We start from the raw sequence: 22,442 nt of genomic DNA on the forward strand, positions 1-22,442 counted from the left end.
TGAGCCCGCAACCCGTGCATGCGCCCTGACAGGGAATAGAACCAGCAACCTTTTGGTGCATGGGACAGCCACCCCGGCTAGGGGCACAGTCCTTGCTCTTAATCACACCTGACAAGCTTTCTGTTCACAACCACTCTCCCCACTGTTTCCAGAAGAGGTGGCACTTGCCAAGGACACCCAGCTCGGACAGAGAGGAGAGTGCAGGCAGGCCTGACTTCCTTCAAAACCCCATTCATCGGGGGTGGTGGTGGTGGTGGTGGTGGGGGGTGGCCCTGCCCTGTGGAGCAATTTATAGCATTCAATATTCTGATCTCAGCCAAGGACCGACCCGCCAGCCTGGTCACTTTAGTATTTATCCCAGCCCTTGGCCCGTTTCCTTCCACACCCTGGTATCCGTCTGCAGTGGTCCTGCTGGCTGCTGGCTGCCTGTCTCTCACCTCCCCTTCTGGACAATGGGCCTGTGAGGCGGGACCCGGTTTGCCGTGGCCACTGCCGTGTCTCCAGCACAGGCCTGCGCAGAGCTCAGTGTCTACTGGCTCACTGACGGCCAGAAGCACATCCACCCTGTGGTGAGCAGAGACTAATGGCGCTCACACAACCACGTGCCCAAGGCTGTCCCACTCACCGAGGGCTTTCTACTGGGAAGGGCCTGGTGGCGGCGAGGGGAGTCCTCTGTGGTCTCCCCGAGTCCCCAGCTGGAAGAGGCCTCCAAAGGGATGTGTACATCTGAGGACGCTGGTGGCTTTCTGCCTGGTGACATGAATCCACCTTTTCAGCACAGGAATGGTGTGGCCTAGTGGTTGAGGGGTGGCTTCTAGGGCCAGATCATGTGTCTGGTGGCGCCTATTTGGGGTGTCTGAGAGCCAGACACCCCCTTCTCTGAGAACTGCCCCCCACCATCCACAAGGTGAGCCCGTCTGGCAGACAGGAGTAGAACTTGGACTGCGAAGTGCTGTCCTGGCCACCAAGATGGCTAGGTTTGTCTGGCTCAAGGCCTGACAGAAAGAAGAACAAAGTACGAGTGCATGTGGCCTGAAGAGCTGGCACCGGCCCTGGCTCCTGCTGGCATTCAGGACCTCCCCACCCTGGAACTGGCCCTGTGCCCTCCCAATGAACACCCTCATTTACCTCACGCAGCCCCCTGTGGCTTCTGGCCCTGACCCTTAAACAGACCCCAACCGTCACAGGAGAGGGCCCTAATCTCTTTATGGTTGGGTCTTCTCATCTGGAAAATGGGGCTTGTGAGGATGAGGTGCACGCCCAGAAGCAGGCACTGAGATCACTCGTGTAAAGCACCTGCCACGGGGCTGGTGCCTGGTAAACGGTAACTAGTGTCATCGCTGGGCCAGGCCTGACACCTCAGCAACACCCTAGAGTGGCTGCTGGATGAGCAAAGGTCTCAAAGCAATGGGCTCCAGCTGGAGGCTCACCTGGCGTCTGCTGCCTCCACCTGTCCCCTGCCACCGGCTGGGAAATGCTGGTCACACACGCCCCTGTTCACCCACAGACAAATATTTACACAGGGCTGAGGGTGCAGAGTGAAGACTTGGGGACAAACGAGCACCAGCAGCAGTGGGAGAGAAGAGCCCTCAAGGGAAGCTTTTGTGGTCGGGAGCGCGGCTCAGGACTGTGCCTCCACACACAGTTGTGGCACTGGGGGCCATGCACTCTGTTCCTCAGTCTACCCACCTTCAACGGAGAGACGCCGCTCCAGCTCACAGCTCTGTTGTGCAGTCACATGTGCAGGAGGAAAGCTCCTGGGGCAGGCCTGCTAGTGGCCATGATGCAGCGCAGGGTGGAAGGGGCCAGGCTCCTAGGGGTGATCACCAACTAGCCAGGTGGGCTGGACTTCATCCTCTGAGTCTCAGGGTCCTCCCTCAACAACTGCAGCTACCTCATGGGATACAGTGCAGGCAGAACCAGCTTGGCACTCGGCCTGGCACAGTGGGTACTCTGCAAATACCAGTTTTTATGGTTTCTGTTGTCACTGACCTGCGGCCCACAACGGTCCTGCACATCCCAACAGCTCCCCTGGGACCCCACAACTCTCACCTCATCCACTTTTTTCAAGGGTTTCCACAGCCTCCTGGTCTTGCCCTCTTCAAAAGAACACCCATGCTGACTCCCTAGCTCCCAGAGGGCTGGGTGGGCCTCTCACTTCTCCCGTCCACTGTCCCAGCCCTGCACACTGTTGGAGGAATGAGCAGCTGGGCAGCGTCTCCTCTCCAAACCGCCGAGGGCAGCGGCCGTGTCTCCTCCATCTGTCACGGGGCTGAGCACAGGGTCAGGCATCTTGTGGGCTCAGCCATTTGAGGAAGTGCTGGGCTCTGGGCCAGATGGGCTTGGGGCCCAGGTTCAACTCCAGCAAGTACTAAATACTGGATTCCATTTCTTTTTCTTAATCCCACCTGCCTCAAGTGTGAGCATCTTAGCTCCCCACGAACCCTTCACTGAATCCATCACCTCCGTGTGGGTGATGCCGGGGACACAGCACTCCAAACGGCTCTGCTCACTGTAGACACAGGGCACCTGCCCAGTGAGGTAGACAGAGCCATCTCTACACAGTGATGACACAGAGGAGGCCGGGCTGGGGCAGGGGAGCCAAGGAGAGCGCCTAACTCAGTCTGGGGTCAGGGAGGGCTTCCTGGAGGAGTGGCCATGTGAGCACTAGGGCTGTGAGTCTCATTTACCTTTGCACCCTGAAATGTAACTGCACCTGACATATGGTAGGTGTTCCACAGATAGCTTTGAAGGCAAGAAAGGTGCACAGGTGAGCCTAAAAGAACGAGTACAAGTTAGCCAAGTAAAGGAGGGGAGAACCAGGTGAGAGAGTTTGGCATTGCCAGGTAAAGCTGCACAGACTCACCAACTATAAGCAGCAACCCCAGTCCCAGGTCTGAGCCCTGAGAACATCTTGCTCACGCCGCAGGTGACATGTACCAGAAGGTTCATAGCTGCACCAATTTGTAATCATGAAAGCTGGAAACGGCCCAAACATCCACCAACAGCACAATAGACAATCTAAGGCTTGGCCATAAATGGAGTACAATGCCATTCTTATAAAACTCAAAAACAAGCAAAACGAAACACCATACTTTTCAGCACACACACACACACAGGTTATAAAAACTTAAAAAAATACACACCGAACCACCACCACCACCACCACCACCGCCACCACCACCACCAAGGCATGACAACCACAACACTCAGAATAGCAGGCAGGGAGTTCTGCTCTGCCCACCCACCACAGGTGGAGGTGAGCTAGTGGCAATGTTCTTATCCCTCCCTCAATTGGGAGTTAAGCTCACAGGTCCTCATTACATTACACTTTAACTTATGTGTACGTTACTTACATAGCTCACATGCCAAAAGAAGAGTTTAATAACAATAATTTAAAAAGCAGAAGGAGGGAGAAGAGTGTTGCCGCAGAAGGAATATGTGTGGCAAAGGCTGAGAGAGAGCTGACAGTGCCTGTGGGAAACTGAAGGTCACTGTCAGGGTCAAATGAAGCAAACAGACAAGAAACCCACGCAGCACAGGGTCAGGGGCACCATGGTGCTTGAAAAAGGTCTGCACGTCACTCAGTGCTCAGTGCTTCCCATCACTGCCATCCACCAAAGTTCCAGGAGGCAACAGGCCAAGCTCAGGGAAGGGGGTCTCTGAGAAAGTCAGTGCCCATCAGGGGACAACCCGCTTTGCCAGAAGCAGGCAGGCTATTTCAGGCTGCCCGCCTCAGGGGAACCAGATGGCCAGCTGCACTTGGAGGCATTGGGGGAGCTCTAGTTTGGAATGTGAAAATCAAGTTACTGGTCCAACCAAGGCTCCAGGGATGGAAACCTGGTGCCTGGAACTTCCCACTGCCCAACCTCACTTTTCCTCACCTGTGAAAGGTGAGTAACACCACTTACCCTCAGAAGGACTGTTTGGGAACTAAAGGATATGTGTTTTCATTCTTTACCAAACAACCTGGGCTGGGCAGACAATGGAAAACAAAACAGACTTGGGAGGAACTGCTAGGAAGGCAGACAAATAAGTACACAAATACAAATGTCAAGTCAGCCCTGGCTGGGTGGCTCAGTTGGTTGGAGCATCGTCCCGTACACCAAAAGGTTCCGGTCTCGATTCCCATTTGGGGCACATGTGGGAGGCAACTGATTGATGTTTCTCACATCAATATTTCCTCTTTCTTTCTCTCTCTCTCTCTCTCTCTCTCATCAATAAAACAATAAAAGCATATCCTCAGGTAAGGATAAAAACAAAACAAAACAAATGTTAAATTATAAGGAAAACACTCTTACGGAAAAAGTAAGCATGTAATTTAGGTTGGAGCAGTAGTTAGGGAAAACTTGCAAGAGGAGGAGCATTTAGGCTGAGACCTAAAAGGTTAAGAGTCAGAAATTCATTCCAATACTTCTATAGTGCCAGGCACTAGTCTAGATGCCAGGGCTACAGCACTGAACCCGAAAGCCGGCCATCCACTCCCAAGCTGCTTACGCTGGAGGGGTCAGGGCACAAGACAGTAAGTCAATGTGAACAATCAGCTACACAAACGTTGGGGAAACCCTCCCAGGCACAGGAAAGAGGCCTGGCATGTGGCTGCTGGAGCAAAATCAAGAGATCGAGGGCGACACCTGAGATGAGGCAGGAGACCACAGGTGAGGCCACAGCCTTCAGGGACAGATAACAGGGATCAGGGAGCTATTGGGGGGACGGGGAGGATGGCATGATAAAAGGGATCCTCCCACGTGGGGTGCTGATGTTGTGGGGCCCTGCAGTGAAAGGAGCTAGAGTCTGGGCTCCAGGGACTCACTGAGCCCCTGCAGCTGTGGCAGAGTGATGTGTTCAGGGACCTGGACAGGACTGCCCTGGCTCTGGCCACATTCTGCACAATCACAGCAAGTGATTGATGGCTGAGTCACAAAACGAGGGTCCCACCAGCTTCACCAGCTTGTTCAGCCGGGTGCTCAGCAAACAGCAGCTGCAGCTGTGTTCACAGGGGACCCTCTCTGTTACCTGCTGTGTCGCATTGCCTGGGACTGGCCGTCACTAAAGCGCCCTCCCCCTACACAGCACTGCCACCAAGGCCCAGGTAGATCCCAGCGCTCCTCCACCCCCACCCGAGCGGCCCAGGCTGGGACAGGTACCCTGCTATGGAGACCCAGTAAAAGAGCAAAGGAGAAAGTGACTTTTTCAAGAAATAAAGAGGTGTCTTGCTCCCCTCCCCCACCTTTCTAGCACAGCAAATGATAAATGAGGGAATTATATCTGTACAATAAAATCCCAAGAATTAATGTGTTGCCGAAACCGGTTTGGCTCAGTGGATAGAGCGTCAGCCTGCGGACTGAGAGGTCCCGGGTTCGATTCCGGTCAAGGGCATGTACCTGGGTTGCGGGCACATCCCCGGTGGGGGATGTGCAAGAGGCAGCTGATCGATGTTTCTCTCTCATCGATGTTTCTAACTCTCTCTATCTCTCTCCCTTCCTCTCTGTGAAAAATCAATAAAATATATTTAAAAAAAAAAAAAAAAAAGAATTAATGTGTTAAAAGGAGTCCTTATAAAAGATCCCAAAACAAAAATAAGCAAAAGATATGAAAAAACAACCTCCCAAATTATAACGTGATAACAATAAACAGGTTAACTGCCAATCAAAGGAGTGCTCATTAAAACAAGACACCATCTTGGCATCAAGATACCCAAATGCAAATATCATTCACTCATTTATTTATTTAAATATATTTTTATTGATTTCAGAGAGGAAGGAAGAGACAGAGAGAGATAGAAACATCAATGATGAGAATCATTAATCAGCTGCCTCCTGCATGCCCCCCACTGGGAATCCAGCCCACAACCTAGGCATGTGCCCTGATCGGGAATCGAACCGTGACTTCCTGGTTCATAGGTCAATGCTCAACCACTGAGCCATGCCAGCTGAGCAATTCACTCATTTTTTTAAAAAAAAAATCAAGCCAGCCCTAGCTGGTTTGGCACACTGGATAGAGCATCGGCCTGGGGACTGAGGGGTCCCAGGTTCGATTCCGGTCAAGGGCATGTACCTTGGTTGCGGGCACATCCCCAATAGGGGGTGTGCAGGAAGCAGCTGATCGATGTTTCTCTCTCATCAATGTTTCTAACTCTCTATCCCTCTCCCTTCCTCTCTGTAAAAAATCGATAAAATATATATTTAAAAAAAAAAAAATCAAGCCATAGCTGGTGTGGCTCAGTTGGCTGAGCATCTTCCCACGCACCGAGAGGTCCCTGGTCTATTCCAGTTCTTAGACAAATGTGTTCTTTTAAAACTTCCAATGACTATCAGGGTAAGATACTGGTTCCCTGACTTCAGCTCCACCCCAACCTGACATCCACCTTTTTGGGGAGAAATTGTCACCATATACATTCAATCCTATTGTATGTGTGTGTCTTCTTTAAAAGATAACCACAGTCTTCAAAATCATGCTGTTGGCATATAGCAGTAATAAAAACATTTTAAAGAGCGACATGACTCAGGCTCAAGGCTCACGATCCTGGGCAGGCACAGATGGAATCGGAGGCTTCAAAGGTTCCTTCCTAATCTCTGACCTGGTAAAACCACCTTCTAGGAATTTCTTCAGAGAAAGCTCCGTGATAAACATGAAGATTTATGGACAAGGATGAACGTCACTGCATTATTTATGCAACTGGAAAATGAAAAGGACCTCAATGCTCAGCAATGCGGAAATGGCTGGAACAAATTACAATGGCCCAGTGATATATTTTAATCATACTTCGTACAAAATGCGAAAATGAAGTGAAAACACAGGATACTCAACAAAGTACCCTCCCAGTTTTATTTTTATCTGTCTGTGGCAGGGTATCTAGACATAGAAAAGAGATGGGAAGGAAATGCTCTGGCATTTACTGTTGAAAACATTCCAGGTGGTGCAAATCACTTCTCTGATAAAAGCCTGCATCTATTCTAGACTATATATAGAACTCTCATAACTCAATAATAAAAAGGCAAACAATCCAATTTTTAAATGGGCAAAGGATATGAATAGACCCTCTCCAAAGAAGGTATAGAGGTGCCCAATAAACCCACGAAAAGATGCTCAATCATCAGCCACCAGCGAAGAGCAAATCATAGCCACAAGGAGATCCCACTTCCTACCCTAGAAGTAAAGGGACAGGCAGCAACAAGGATGAGAAGGAGAATGTCAAGAGGGGCAGCAGACTGGGAAACCTGCTGGCAGTCAATCACTCAAATGGCTAAACAGTCACCATATGACCCAGCTCGTCCACTCATAGAGAAATAAAAATACACACCCACACACAAACTTGTACATTAATACCCACAGCATCATTATTCATAATACCAGAGTGGAAACAACCCAAACATGCATCGGATGAATAGATAAATGGGGGGCATCTGTCTAACAGGACATATGTTCAGCAATAACAAAGAATGGCAGACAGATGAATGCATGAACTCTGAAAACATCACGCTAAATGAAAGAAGCCAGACACGAAAGGCCAAATATCACATGATTCCATTATATGAAATGTCCAGAAGCTAAAGAAACAGAGAACACATCAGTGGCTGCTGAGGTCAAAGGTGGAAGGAGCAGGACTTAGAGGTAATGGAGTTCAAGATTTCTTTGGGGGGCAATGAAAATGTTCTAAAATTGTGACGTTAGATGTACAACTCTACAAAACTGAAAACCAAAGACTTTCACACTTTGAAAGGATGAAATGTGTATGAATTATATCTCAATAGAGCTGGATTTAAAACAAAACACAAAACACTGGGTGAGATTGCAAGCAATTTTTATTTTCTTCTTTAGACTTCCCAATTTCTATTTTTTTTCAAATGAACAGACCTTACTTTTAAAGTCAGAAAAGAATCAAGGTAGTGATCCTTCCCTTATTCACAACCATCAAGGGCTTCCAGGGTGACTCACCCTTCTCCCCAGCTGCCCTCACCAGCTCCATGAGGGGGTGAGGAGAGGGAAACTCCCTCCGCTTTGTGTTGGGTGGAAATGGAATTTCTACTAATAACAACATCACACAGCCAGGACAAGGCAGGTCTCTCACCTGCCCTCCTCCAGGACTTGAACTCTGCCCCTCAAAGCCCCAGAGGTGGCTGAGGAGATGGGCAGGAGCCCTGTCCTGAGTGCCAGGCCATTCCTCCCTGGCCTCATCTGTAAAACAAGGAGGTTACCCCTCCACCCCTGGTAATCCAGGCTCTGGAGATGGGAAGGGCTCCTGCTAGAACCAGAATCTCTTGGCTGGGTGGTCAGGGAGCAGAGGCATTTGGGCCCAACAGCTGGTGCTGGCTCAGTAAGTCAGATGGGGCCTGCTCCACTCACTGGGCCAAGCTGCCTAGGATGTCTTCCCCAGGACCAGACAGGGTCAGGTGCTGCCAGACAGGGGAAGTCAAGGCAGGGTTCCACGGAGGGCCTGGCCTCTGGGGTCTACCCTTAGCCAACCCCCCCCCCCCCCATCCTAAAGGAAGGACACTCACTGAGCACGTGCCCTGCCTAGAGCTGTGCTGGGACAGAACAGTGACCAAGACAGTCCCAGCCCTGCACTCCCAGGGCTCAGTCCCCAGGCAGGGCTGGGACAGGGGAGCCCAGAAAAGCTTTGCACTGCAAAACCCGAGGGCTGAGCCCAGGCCCAGCAAGGAAGAGGCTTCCAGGGGAAACACAGCACTTTCTGGTCTTTTGATCATAGTGGGGAGAGATGGGAGAGGAAGCCAGGATCCCAAGCCTGGGAAAGGAGGTAGTTACAGGTCAAGGAATGAGACAGAGGAAGAAGAGAGAGGATGGAGGCCTGAACTGGGTGGCTGGACACCACTGACATCTTCCACCTCCTCCTGTGACACACCTTGCTGTTGGGGGGACAGGGAATTAGGTCACCTGTCACAAAGTAGAAAGGCAGATCAGTAATCAGAACCAAGGCTCTCTCAGCCCCACCCCATGATGGGGAGGAGGTCCTGGGACCCATTCAATTCCGTAACTTGTGGGTGTGACCTATGCAGAGATGGGGAAACACACACAGTGCGAAAGGACCTCAGACACCATCTTTATTTTATTTATTGATTTGAGAGAGAGAAACATCAATTTGTTGTTCCACCTATTCATGCATTCATTAGTTGTTTCTTGCATGCACCTGGCCAGGGACTGAACCGGCAACCTTGGCATATCATGTTGTTCCAACTGAGCTACCTGGCCAGGGCCTCAGACACCACCCTGCTGCACAGAGAGGGCAGTGCCTTGGCCTACGACCCACAGCGAGTCAAGAGCAAAGAGAGGTCTGTGTCCCAGTCCTATACTCCTGCAATCTGCCAGGCTGATTAGCTCTGGGTCTCCCAGACCGGTCAAGGGGAGAGCAGAGCAGACTTGTTCCCCTCCCCGTTCACACTTCTCTTCTGGACCCGAGCTGCATGAGGGCAGGGCCTGTCTAGTAACTAAAGCTCAGCAATTCACAGGGACGCCTGTTGACTTGCTGTCATCCCGGCCATGGTCAGTGAGGGCGACAGGGGCAACCAAAGCTGGTGCAGGGACCTTGGACTGGGTGTGAAAGCCAGTGAGTCACAAAGTGTAATTTGAAACAGAGAGGAGGTCTGCTTTTTCAAGAACGCAGGGGGAGCATCACAAAGCAGGGAGAGTAGCCAGGACTCCACCTGCCACAGGCAAAGTAGAGACCAACAGGGTGTCAGTCAGGACTGAATGAAGAAATGGACGTGTAAACAAACGATCCAATGAATGACCTCTCCTCCTGCTCTCTTCCGGGCACCCAACCCTTGTGAGGACCCAGCTCGTTAGCAGACCCACTTTGCCGGGAGTCACCAAGGTGCCTGGGTGTGTTTAGTGGTTTGCCTCCTCCGGGGAGCCAGATGGACAAGATGCAGTCCCTCATGGGGCTTCTGGTCCAGTGGGGGGAGATGGACCCACCAAATAACAACAGTGTGAGAGGTGCCATGGGAACCTGGGAGAGTGCAGCAGCACTCTGGGACTAGGGAGGGCCTCGCTGAAGAGGTGACGTGAGCCAGCTCGGAAGGATGAGCAGGAGTCGGTCAGGAAAGGCAGGGGACTGGCAAAGGGCACACTGGGCAGAGGGAACCATCCTCTATGGGTCTGGAGTGGGAGGGGAAGGACAGCTGCGTGGGAAGGGCCTCCCACCTGCCTCAGGGGTGTGGACCTTCTCCTGTGGTTATGAAGGAGCAGAACAGAGGATGAAAACCATTCCGTCTGGTTTAACCACAGCTCCTCCCCTTACTGTCTGTGTGGCCTTGGCGCCCCCGAGCCTTGGCTTGTCCCTTCTGGCTGCTGTGAAGATTAAATGAGTGAATGCATGTGAGGAGCCTGGGTCTGGTAAGAGCTTCCTAACAGTGGCTCCACCACCACCACCTCCATCATTATCGTGGACTGGAAGCAGGACCCCTCTGCAGGGTCACTCCCCTGCTGTCTGCCTTTACCTTCTGGCAGCCCCTCCTGCCATGCTGCTCTGAGGAACCCAGTGTGTTCAGTTGCACAAGGGGGAGGGCTGCACACACCACCAGCAGCTCTCCCACTACATGGTGATGGCAGCTGGTGTGACAAGAAGACTGTGGAGAGATGGAAGAGTGGGTGTGAAGGTGGCACACGAGTCTGATCCCAAAGGGTTCCAACAGAGGCCCGCCCACCCGACCAGGGCTCCAAACCCAGGCTTCTGCTAGAAAGGGAGAGGGTGGCAGGCAAGTCACAGAGCCAAGTGGCTGTCAGCAGACACTTCCAAACCAACACCCCCACCTTGAAGCACTGGCTCCAAACCAGCTACAGAGAGTAAGGAAGGGGATGAGGCTAACTTTAGAGTGCCTACTGTGTACCTCCATCCACCACCAATCCATCCAATGAGAGGGCCTGTGGAGTGCTGGGCACTGCGAGGCATTCTGGGGACACTGAGAAGGAGCCAAACCATGATGGCCTGCCTTCATGGAACTGCCTTCCAAATTCAGGGAAAGGACCAAAGCGTGATGATGCCTGTCATTCCTGTGGGCATCCAGCCTCTGAACGCCCTTCTCCCTCACTAATGGAAACACCAGACCCAGCTTCCAATGCAGCTTCCCCTGAGCCCCAGCCCCACTTCTACTCCAGCTGCCTAAATGCAGTGGGCCACCCTAGCCCGGCAGCGTCAGGCCAGGTGAGCAGTGGCGGTGCCTGCCTGGGAGCAGTGACATGCAGGACCTGGGGCATTCTCACCAGACCTGCCTGATGCTGGGTGTGCTCCCAGCTGAGAAGGCCTGGCTCCTCCCAAGGAGGCAGAAAGCTTTGAAACAGACATGTCCTCTGTCCAAATGGCCTCACACACAGGACCATGTGGCGCGGGAGGTTTCTGGACATGCCCGCGTTCATGCAGATGAATTCCACCCAGGCAGAGTGCTTTCCCAGCCCATCCAGCCCGGGGAGGTGAGCTGCCACTGCTTCTAGAGGAGGGAGCAGGGCAGGCTCACAGCAGGGGCAGGTCCTCATTCAACTTGACCAAGGCCTTCCTGAGTGCCTGCAACAGCTAGTGAGTGTCCCAGCTGCTTCCACGTAGGGAATAACCCTCAATCCCCTCACAAACAAGATCCCGAGGCAGTAAAGCTGAGTGGCCAGTAAGCTCCAAAGCAGGAACCCTGAGCAGCCCATCCTATTTCTACCAATTTACAGATTCAAGAAGGACCTGCCTACTGCAAAACCGGGGGCCAGGTATATTCTGAAATTCACAATTCCCTGGGTTTTACGAGAGTGACAGGACAACTATATTATGCCAGGACCCAGCAGGGTCTGGGACTGTTTTTTATTGCTCTCTGGGTCTGGCAAGTGTGGGATCTAAAGAGATGATGATACAGGCAAAGCCACTTGCTGAGGTCACATGGAGGAGGTAGTGTATCACGTGCTATCCACCCCCCCACGAGGGAGGGGGCAGGATGAACCGACAGGGGAGAGGAGAATGGATGGGGGAAAACTGTCACCTTAGAAGTGTTACAGAAAACACTGGTGATGGCAAAACCTTCTGGGGGAAGAGGAGGTTCAGCTAAACCTAATGAATAAATCAATGAAGTCAAATGTTAGCTACTAGCCAACACAGGGCCACACGGCCCAGAGTCTACAGGCTCCTGGCCCATGGCCACCTCCCTGGTCTCCCAGCCTCGGTCTCACCCTCCTTATGCCATCCCCACAAAGGTTCTATTAAAAACACCAGGTATGCCCTTTCTTAAAACCCTCTGCTGTCTCCCACCAACCTCAGGCCTAGGAGGTGCCACCTGGCAGGTGGTCTCTCTACCTTCTCCAGCCTCACCTCTGACCCTCCCGCCTCCACCTCTAGATTCCCCACTCCAGTAAGACTGGCTTTTTTCTATTCCTTGGAAGCACCTCGCTAGCTCTCTCCACCTCCAGCACTTTATACATCCTTCCCACTGCTCCTCACCTGGCTACTCCTGTGGTTTCTTTAGACCCCATGGCCCTTCCTCCAGGAAGCTGCCCCTGCCCTGCCCGCCTGCACACACCCCGTGAACTCTTCCTAATCAGAGGCCTGGGCACCGAGATTTATTAGGATTGTTTACTGGGTATCTCCTTCACTCCATGGAAGCGGGGCCTTGGCCTGTCTTCCCCACCCCACACCAGGCATGGCCTCACCTTGCTAAATGAATGGTTGGTTACAGAGCCAGAACTGCACATTCAGCCAGGATGTACTGAACACCCACCACGTACCAGGCACTGTGCAGCACAGTAAGAACTCAGGCCAAGGGTCAGAACGAGAACCCCACGCTGAGGACACAGGAATGGCACAGTGGGGCCCTCCCAGGACACCTGTCCAAGAACCACAGTGAGCCTCCTCCTGAGTGCCTACTGGGCCAGGCCCTTGATTCGGTCTGTTCCTCAACCCTGCCAGACCAGAACTGACTGTCACCTCCATTTTATAAAGGGTTATGGGTTATGGAAGAAAAAATTACACCACACGCAGACTGAATGCAGCAGCCAAAGCACAGAACGCCAGTCCACAGGGGCCAAGAGTGCAGGCTCTGGAGCCAGACTCCCTGCGTTTGAATCCCAGCTCAACCACTTACTGGCTCTGTGACCTCAGGTAAGCTACTTCACCTCTCTACCTCCACTTCCTCATCTACTAATTGGAAAGAACAGCACTCAGCCCAGTGGCAGGCACATGGAAGGCAATGAGTGGTGACTATTAAGGTCATGCAGAGGGCAGGGATTTCCACCTGGACCCCTCTCCACTCTACCACAGCAGGCTGCCTTCCCAACTTGAATTTCTATAGTTATCTCAAGCCAGACATTTCAATTTGCTCCAAGACAAGTCGGTGAGGTCAAACCCAGCCACCCCTGAACTGGGGTCTAAAAGGCAGCAGGCTTGGGACTGAGTGTTGAACAGCTGAGCTGAATAGGGAACCGTTGAGCACAAGGACGGTCAAATCTGGGGAGCTTTGCAGAAACAGATTCCTAGACCCCAAACCAGCCGTGGGCAAACTACAGCCTGTGGGCCGGATCCCGCCCGTTCGGCCGTTCTATCCAGCCAGCGGAGCCGAAAGAGAGGGTTCTCTTGCTCTCCCCTCCGCTCCTTCACCAGCAGCAGTGTTAACATGGCAACGTCGGGAAACACGGCCACAGCTCCTTCTTCTGAGTCCAGTTTAAGAACCCATTGTGGCCCTCGAGTCAAAAAGTTTGCCCACCCCTGCCCCAAACCCAGAGACTGCCTCTTATAGCCAGTCCAGCCCAGGCACCTGGCTCTACACGGTTCTTAATATGAATGACTGTGAAAGACTAATGGTAGCCACAATGCCTCACTTCCAGAACGCATACATGCACGCATGCACACAGTTCCACTGCCTCACTCAATGACTATCTGCTGAGTGCCTACTGTGCGCCAGATGTGCGATGTGCGATGTCTCTTTCTGGGACTCCAGATGGTGCCAAAGCCGGCCTGCAGACCTCTGAGGAAGGGTCCCTGTCCTGGCACAGAGTGGATTAACTACGCCAAAGAGCTTTCTCCCAAATACTGCCATGGATACAAGGACACACCTCATTCCTCTGCCATTCGTCCAGCATCTGAGCCCTCCTGTGCGCCAGACTGAGGTCACAGAGGTGACTCTCACACAGTCTTTGTCCTTGAAGAGGGAAATTTGATGCGGACACAAATAGAGCGTTGGAGGTGGAAGGAATGAGGGCAGCCTGCCTGAGTTTGAGTGTGCAAAGGGCCAGGCCTGGCAGAGCAGGCACTCACATCATAGTACCATCAACCAGGTCATGTCCCAACAGGGCAGATGGCTGGAGTGGGGGCAGGGGACATTCTACAGAGGGGATTAAGGCTCAGGGAGGAGCTGAAACTTGTCATCAGCTGGTACCTGGAGAGGCTGGGGCTAACACTTTCAGATTAGAATCTTGGTGCCCTTGAAGCCTCTCTCAGGCTGATGGTACAAGGCATGCTGATTTAGTTTCAGCTCAGAGAGGTTGGGCAACTTGCCCACAGTCACCCAGCTTGTAACAGATAGGATCAGGCCTGGATATCTTTCCCATGCCCAGTCAGGGATGGCTGGGGTACTCATCTCAAAGGAGTAGGTCAGGGACAGCAGGGATCTGATGGGGCAGGAAGCACATTAAGGGTTAGAGACTCTAGGAGGGGGCAGAGGACTGGCAATGACAAGAAATGCAAAGGAAACATCTGCTGAGCATTCACTATGGGCTATCTTTTTTAAAAAATTGAATTTATTAGGGTGACATTGATTAATAAAGTTATACAGATTTCAGGGGTACAATTCTATAATGCGTCATCTGTACATCATATTGTGTGTTCACCATCCCAAGCCAGGTCTCCTTCCATCACCATTTAACCCCCACCCTCCTTTTCGTCTGGTAATCACCATACTGTTGTCTATGAGGTTTTTTGTTGTGTCTTTGCTTAATCCCTTCACCTTTTTCACCCATGGACTGTTACCTTACTTAATCCTTACCATCACCCTATGAGGTACTGTTGTCAGCTGCATTTTATAGACAGAAAAATTACACCCAAAGTCACACTGCTGATCGCCCAAAGTCACACGGCAGTCAATGTACCAATGCCCGCAGTAGGTGAGGTTGGGCCCAGATGGAAATCTGGGCAAAATCGTCAAAGCCACCCCCCACAACCACTTCCCCACTCCCCAGCAACACCACCACTTATGCTCAAACAAGCTGAAAAATTTTTTTAATCCTCAGCTGAGGATATGTTATTATTGTAATTTATTGATTTTTAGAGAGAAAGGAAAGGAGAGAAAAAGAAACACTGAACGGTCGCCTCTGCACATCCGCAATCAGGAACGGAACCCACAACCCAGGCATGTGCCCTGACTGGGAATCGAACCTGCAACCTTTTGGTGTACGGGACGACACTCCAATCAACTGAGCCACTCAGCCAGGGCACAAATGAGCTGAATTTTAACCAAGGGCCTCTCTCTACCACTAACAGGTCATTTCTACCTGTCCAACCAGTTTCAAGGACTAAATTTGCAGCCCACGTTTCAATAAGAACAAAGAGTAAGGCACTTCTCTCTTAGATCCCCATTTAAGAACACCATGGCCACTGCCTCCACCACCCCTCTCAAGCTCGGGTGGCTGCACCTTTGGGCCCCTGCAGACACCTCCACTCCACACCAGGAGTTTCCTGGTGGGCAATACCCCCCCTCCCACTCTCCAGGACTGACTCTCCGGGGCTGGAGGTCAGGGAGTGGTGAATGAGTCACTGGTAGGACTAGAGGGAAGAGAAGACAAGCCTCCCAGACTGTGGCCAGTGTCACATGCTCTCCAATGCATGCCTTGCAAGCCCCACGCCTCCCCGCACAGCGTGCAGCTGGGACAGCTGAGCCTTGGGTCATTCTTGCAGTTTGATCTGGAAGGGTTCCTGGTACAAGTCTGGCCTTGGCCCACAGAAGAGCTGGAATCATAGGCCTGCCACCTCAGGGTGGGGTGCAGCCAGCCTGCCCCTCCTCTGCTGGTGCCCCCTTCCACACCCACCCCCTCGCCTGAGAGCAGAGTGTACACAAGCCCAGCCTGGCAGTACTGAGGCAGCGTCTGCCACTCACAGTTTCCACCCCACCTCCGCCCCAAGCTTCACTTCCCATCCCTATGCACGGAGGAGGTTCATCCCATCCGCTCAGACACCCGGGTGGCCAGCGGGACAGGGGTCACTCTCACAGATGAGGAAACTGACAAGCTCAGCAGGAGCCAGTGCCTTGCTGGAGGCCTGGACGCACACTCTGGCGAGATGGGTCCCAGGTGTGGCCGGGCCTCACCCTTTCAGAATGGCTGCACACATGTGCACTAGCTCTCATTCAACCACAACTGCTGCATGTTCTTCGGGGGCCGAGGACAGACACGGTCTGCTCTCCCATTCTGGGGGGGGGGGGAGAGACCACTCACGCAAAAACAAACATGGCATGTAACATCAGATGGCCATATGTACCATGGAGAAAACAAGCCGGCCCCCGGAACTGGGGTGGTGGGAACACTATGTGAGATGGGAGCCAGGGAAGGACTCTCTATGCTCTGGGAGGCCTGGGACCCTCCCTCACAATCTCCCTCCTCCATAGCACCTCACCTCCAGAAAGCCCCAACTTTGGCAGGGCTTGATGGGGCTCCCACCCTCAGGCAGACACCTCCAGGACTCCCTCCCAGTGAGGCCACCACTCTAGTCCCCGTCCCAGTCCTCCTCTACCCCAGCCAGAGGCTGCCAGGGGCCAGAGCTTCTCCTGCCAGGGCAGGGCTCTGCTGAGCAGGCACCCTGTGTTGGGCCCTGATTCCTCTAGGCTGCTTCCCCCAGCCCAGGGGTGCTCTGCACCTCCTGGCCCAGGCAACTTCTCCATCTAGGATGGAAGAACAGCTTCTGAATGACCTCTCTCCCAGTTCAGGCCCGCCAGCTCCTCCGTCCCCCTTGGCCTTGGAATCGTGTCAGCACAGTAGGCCCCAGAATTACTCCTCCATCACCCTTCCCACTAGGTCCACAGCGCATATGACACCCTCTGTGCTTTCTCATAGCTTACAGATCAACTCCAAGAAATCCCCCGCCCCCTCTTCCAAGACCAACCCACTCCTCCCTGCAGTGCCCAGCGAAGACCCTTTGACCTCTCAGCTAGGTAGCCCCTTGGCCCAACTTTCCTCTTCTAAAGCCTGGCAAGCCTCCACCTCCCTCAGTCCCAGGTCAGTCAACAACACCACTGTCCCCCACAAGCACAGAAGCCAGCCACCGGCTCCTCAGCTTTGATAGACCCTCCAATGTCCTGTCCCGTAAATCCCATTGTCAATGACTCCCTTCCATGCCTGGGGCCCAAGATCATCCAACTCCTTTACTGCCAGACCAACTCCTTAACCCCTCTCCTCAGTCGAGACAAACCAACTCTACCAGTCCATACACTGACCCATTTCTCCATGTCATCACCTCCCACCCAAGACCCACTGACTCCTCCAAAGTGTGCGTCCGGACCAGTCCCTGCAGGCTCCCTCTAAACTTCCAGGAACCAGACTCCTCCGGCCTGCAAGGCATCCTCACCGCTTACTTAGCACAGACCAATCGGCAACCAGACTCCCGCGGACTTGTCTTGACATTCTTCCTTCCCTCAAACTCCTTCACTGCCTCTCCAAGACTGCCCGCCAAAACAAACAAAAACACACAAACAGCCCCGGCCAGTTTGGCTCAGTGGATAGAGCTTCGGCTTCGAACTGAAAGGTCCCAAGTTCGATTCTGGTCAAGTGCACATGCCCCGGTTGTGGGCATGATCCCCAGTGGCGGACATGCAGGAGGCAGCCGATCCATGATTCTCTCTCATCATAGATGTTTCTATCTCTCTCTCCCTCTTCCTTCCTCTCTGAAATCAATAAAAATATATTTAAAAAACAACAACACACAAACAAACAAGCAAAAATGATTCTGCCTGGGGAACAGCAGGAACGTACAAGGACTATCTTATTTAATCTTATTTAATCCTCCCAACTACCTCCTGGTAGCAATTAGCGCCATTTGCCGAGGGAAACAGGAGGCTCAGAGAAGAATGGCTTACTCAAAGCCAGACAGACAGCTGGTTGGTTACCCACAGCTGCTCCTCTTCTGAGAACCTGCAGATCAGAAATTTTACCCCACCCTGTGCCAAACCCTCTAACTGCCCCCCACGACCCTCTAGCTCACAAACTGACCACCTTCCCCCAGGCCCAGTGAGTCCCATCTCTGCCCCTCTCCTGGAAGCTTGCGAAGCAGACACATCCAGGCCCCAACCCTGTGAACCAACTCCTCTAGACTGACTCTTAAAATGACCAATGTCAACTAACGTCACCCCTAAAATGACCAATAACAACTGCAACTTCATGAAGGCTCACTTTGGCCAATAACTTTTCACACACAATCTGATTTATTCCTCTCTTAAACCCTGTGGCATGGTGGTGGTTGTTTTTAATATATTTTTATTGACTTCCAAAAGAGTGTCGAAAGGGAGAGAGCAACATTGATGAGAGAATCATTGATTGGCTGCCTCCAGCACGTCCCTGACTGGGGATCAAGATCGCAACTAGGGCATGTGCCCTGACCACGAATCGAACCATGATCTCCTGGTTCACAGGTCAAAGCCACACCAGCCGGGAAGGCATGGGTATTATCACCCGCTTTACAGATGAGGAGACTGGAGCTCAGAGGAATTAGGTTACCAGTCTGAGGCCACGAAGTGGGTAAATGGAGTCAGGACTTGAACTGGAGCCTCTGCTCTTCACCACCCAGCTGTCTCCCCCGGTCTTCCCCCTGCCTGCTCTGAGCTCTCTGCACTGAATGCCATGCTACAGCCAGGCCCGCTCTCACTCTTCCCTTCCTCAGCCCCAGCCCCAGCCCCCCAAGTTCTCCAACCCAAAAGTGACCACCTATCCCTAGGGCCTAGAGCCCAAGAACTTGGCTGGCTTCCAATGTCAAGAATCTCAAATTATGCCCTACCCAGCTTGGCTCAGTGGATAGAGCGTCGGCCTGCAGACTGAAGGGTCCCGGGTTCAATTTCAGACAAGGGCACAAGCCCAGGTTGCAGGCTTGATCCCCAGTAGGGGGCGTGGAGGAGGCAGCTGATCGATGTTTCTCTCTCATCTGTGTTTCTAACTCTCTATCCCTCACCCTTCCTCTCTGTAAAAAAAATAAATAAAACATATTTTTAAAAATATAATAAAATAAATAAATAAGTAAATAAGAATCTTAAATTAACCCCCGCCGGTCTCTTTAGCAGTAACTAGTCACGCTGGCATTGATGGTGGACGCCCTGTGTGTTCAGTTTCCAGTTACCATGTTTCTCACTCTCACACCAAAGGCACCAAGTCCTCCTTTGCCACCGACCAGCAGCAGTCCCTCCTCTTTCCCGGGGGCCAGCAGACCAGCTTCTACCCAGCCAGGGCCAGCCTGCTCCCTCTCCCTGTGGGCTCTCCACCCCAGCACAGGAACGGACTCACCCTCACGGCTGCCGTCCATCACAGGAGAGGCTGTCCACCTTCCCAGCCCGCGGGTAAAGCACTCCTCCAGCTAGCTGCCCTCTCAGCTCCAACGCTGACTTGGCCGCCTCCAGGGACCTACAGTCCACAGACTTGCTTCCTCCCCCAACACCTCACCCACCCACTTCTCCCATGTTCTCACCTTCTACCGACCAGCACCTCCAATTCCCCAATTCTTTCTCGGGTGGGGAAAAAAAAAAAAAGAAAGAGCCTTCTCTATCCAGGCCCCAAAGTCCCTCTGCTCCTGAACAACTACCAACTACAGTGGGGCCTTGACTTACGAGTGTCCCGACTAACGAGTTTTTTGAGATGCCAGCTGTCTCTCGGCTGATTTTTTGCATTGAGTTGATAGTAATTTGAGTTAACAAGCTCCTTAACGAGCTCGGTCTCGGAACGAATTAAACTCGTAAGTCAAGGCCCCACTGTATTGCTTCCAAGCACGGAGTGACTTTCCTCCTTCTTCACGCCAAGAGCTAACACCTGACTCTCTCACCCCCAATGGACCACCATTCTGCTCCTTTTCTGCGAGTTTACCTTGACTCCCGCTCCCCGACCCCAGGATTTACCGCCTCCGCTGCAGCCACAGTCCAGGTTTAGTCCCTGCCTTCCCTGCAGGCTTCAGACCAGGAAATGGAACCGCTTTCATCCCGTGGGCCCAGCAGACTTCTCCAACTGCGCTTCCAGCGCCCGTGCTGGCCTCCTCCTCCCCGGCTAGCTCCCTCGATCCTGCTCCGGGGGAACTATGAGCTCAAAGGCTAAGTCCTCCCGATCTCCCAGGCCACCAAACTTTCTTTTAATGGCTCATCGTTTTAATTCCTAAAACCATCGGGCGGAGGTGGGGGTGAGCATAAACGGGCTACGTCTCACCTTCCCGACCCAGCAGCCATCCCATCTCTACAGACGACTGCCGCCTGAAGTCATCATTAGGTGCAATTCACTGAGCGGCACCTGCGTGCTGGGCGTCGCACCGGCTCCCGAGGCCCCGCGCCCGCCCCCTCTCCTCGGTTATGGTTACCGTGTCTCCAGGGGTCTTTGGGCTCCACGGCTCCGGACACAATATCCTCGTCGGAGGGGAACGTGACGCGCTTGGCCGCAGCCTTGAGGCGCCCGTCGGTCGGGGACGATGCGGGGCTGGGAGACTGGGCCTCGGCGGGGGCCTCTTCGGCGTCGCCGTCCGCGCCCGGCCCGGGCGGCGCCTCCTGCGGCGGGTTCTCCATCGCCGCCGCCGCCGCCTCCTCACGGGGGCCCCGGGGACATGCCCCGGGCCCCGGACTTGTCTCTCCGGGCCCGCCCGCCGTCTCGGGGCATGGGCTCCGCCGCTCTTTCAGGCGCCGCCTCCGTCCGCTTTCCTGGTCGTCGTCGTCGTCGCCGCCGCCACCGGGAGCCCGAGCGCGCCTCCCCCGAGCTCCGCGTCCGCCTGCTTGTTCGCAGCCGCACTTTCGCTAAAGGCCGGGTGAGCCCACCGCGTACTAAGAAAAGCAGAAAATCTATCTGAGCTGTCCGCAAGCAGAGTCGCCTCGCGGGGTGCTGAGGTGGGAGAACAAAAGGCAGCTGGAGCCACGGGAGAAAGAGACGTGAGCGCGGAATCCGCAGAGCCGGAACTGCAGAGCACGGCGGGCGGGGCGAGGCGGACGCCGTCTCCCGGAGCAGCGCGCACGCGCGAACCCGAGCCGCCCGCCCCCCGCCTTCCCGCCTCCGTCCCGAGAGCTGTGGGTCGGGCTCGCGCACTTTCGTCACTAGCTCAGACACTGCATAAGGGAGGGGAGTCGATGAAGATAAAAAAGCATCTGCTTGCCCGGGCGAGGCCAGCTGAGGAGGAGAGAGGTGAAGGGGTGGAGAACTTGAAAGGTGATAGCTGTGTGGAATGTGAGTACTGGTGACGGGTGCTGACCGAGGCATCCTCTACCTGGAGACCGAGCTCGTGCCCCCTTGCTAGTTTGTAGCCTTTCATTTGCAGACTGCAGTTTCATCAACGATTTTCTGTAGCTGGATAGCGTTGTATAAGATACGATTTAAGTTTATAAACTAAAGTAGGTGGGAGCTCATTGCCTTGATTTTAAAAGGGGGTCGGGTGGGCGAAGGAATTCCAAAAGCAGGAGGAATCTGCCAACCGAAATACCGAGCGATGGAGCAGGTAGATCACTAAGCCCGAAGCGAAACCGGCGCGAGCTCAAGCCACGCCCCCGCTCGCCTTTCCACGCCCCCACCCTCCCGCGCCCCGACTCAATTCAGTCACTTATATTCGCCTCCGCACTTTCGCTGAGCTTTCCCCAGCCCTAGCAGCAACCGGGGGGGTGGGGGGGGGGGGAAGGCGGGGCTAAAACCCCAAAAAGGGGCCTTGGGGAGGAGCGAGCGACGTCGTTGCCAAGGCAACTCGAGAGCTAGGCCAGGGACTCACCAGAGGTGGCGTTGTGAATGGACATGTGGAAGCTGAGACTTTCCACTTGTCTCCGGCATTAGCCACCGCACTTTCGTGACTGAACAGGAACGAAGCAAATCTCATGTATACTTAATAGATCTCCACCTGCATTTTCAAGTTGATGGGATTACAAAGGGGGCAGAAATTACTTTTTTAAAACGAATCTGCCAAAAGACTACTAGTGACGGGGCTAAGTGAAGCAAGTGACTTGGACGGCCATGCCACAGAGCTGGAGCAAAATGGAGAGGTGAAGCTTCACTCTAATCCCTAATCCTCAGCCATTTTCTCAATGGCGCCGCGCAGAGTCCGACCTTTCCACAGGTGGGGTGGGGGAAGCGAATCTGCGGTGGTCACACCACCCAGGCCACCCAGGAGCGCATCCCTTGCTACGTACATCCCCTCCCACCCAATAAAGAAATTTAGTCCAGAACATCCAAGCCTGTTATCCAGGTCGCTCCAGCTGTTCCCTGAGGCTAGGAGCAGTCCAATCCCTGCACCTTTATCCAAGTTTCTCCCAGCTTTCTGA

At 53.4% G+C, this 22,442-nt stretch overlaps 1 protein-coding gene across 4 annotated transcripts in view; it reads right to left on the reverse strand.

Annotated features, from left to right (window-relative positions):
* Positions 1 to 21,079, reverse strand: part of PPP1R37 (protein phosphatase 1 regulatory subunit 37) — a 45,795-nt gene extending 24,716 nt beyond the window's left edge. For 3 of the 4 annotated variants that reach the window (XM_036345394.1, XM_036345396.1, XM_036345395.1), the window contains exon 1: positions 20,513 to 21,079. In XM_036345394.1, coding sequence (XP_036201287.1) covers positions 20,513 to 20,714 — 202 coding nt within the window. In that variant the 5' untranslated portion in view covers positions 20,715 to 21,079. The remainder of the gene's footprint in view (positions 1 to 20,512) is intronic. The other variant, XM_036345398.1, reaches the window with a different exon arrangement.
* Positions 21,080 to 22,442: the final 1,363 nt, after the last annotated feature.

The sequence above is a fragment of the Myotis myotis genome, unplaced genomic scaffold (genome assembly GCF_014108235.1).
Source record: "Myotis myotis isolate mMyoMyo1 unplaced genomic scaffold, mMyoMyo1.p scaffold_m19_p_19, whole genome shotgun sequence".
NCBI classification, from domain to species: Eukaryota; Metazoa; Chordata; class Mammalia; order Chiroptera; family Vespertilionidae; genus Myotis; species Myotis myotis.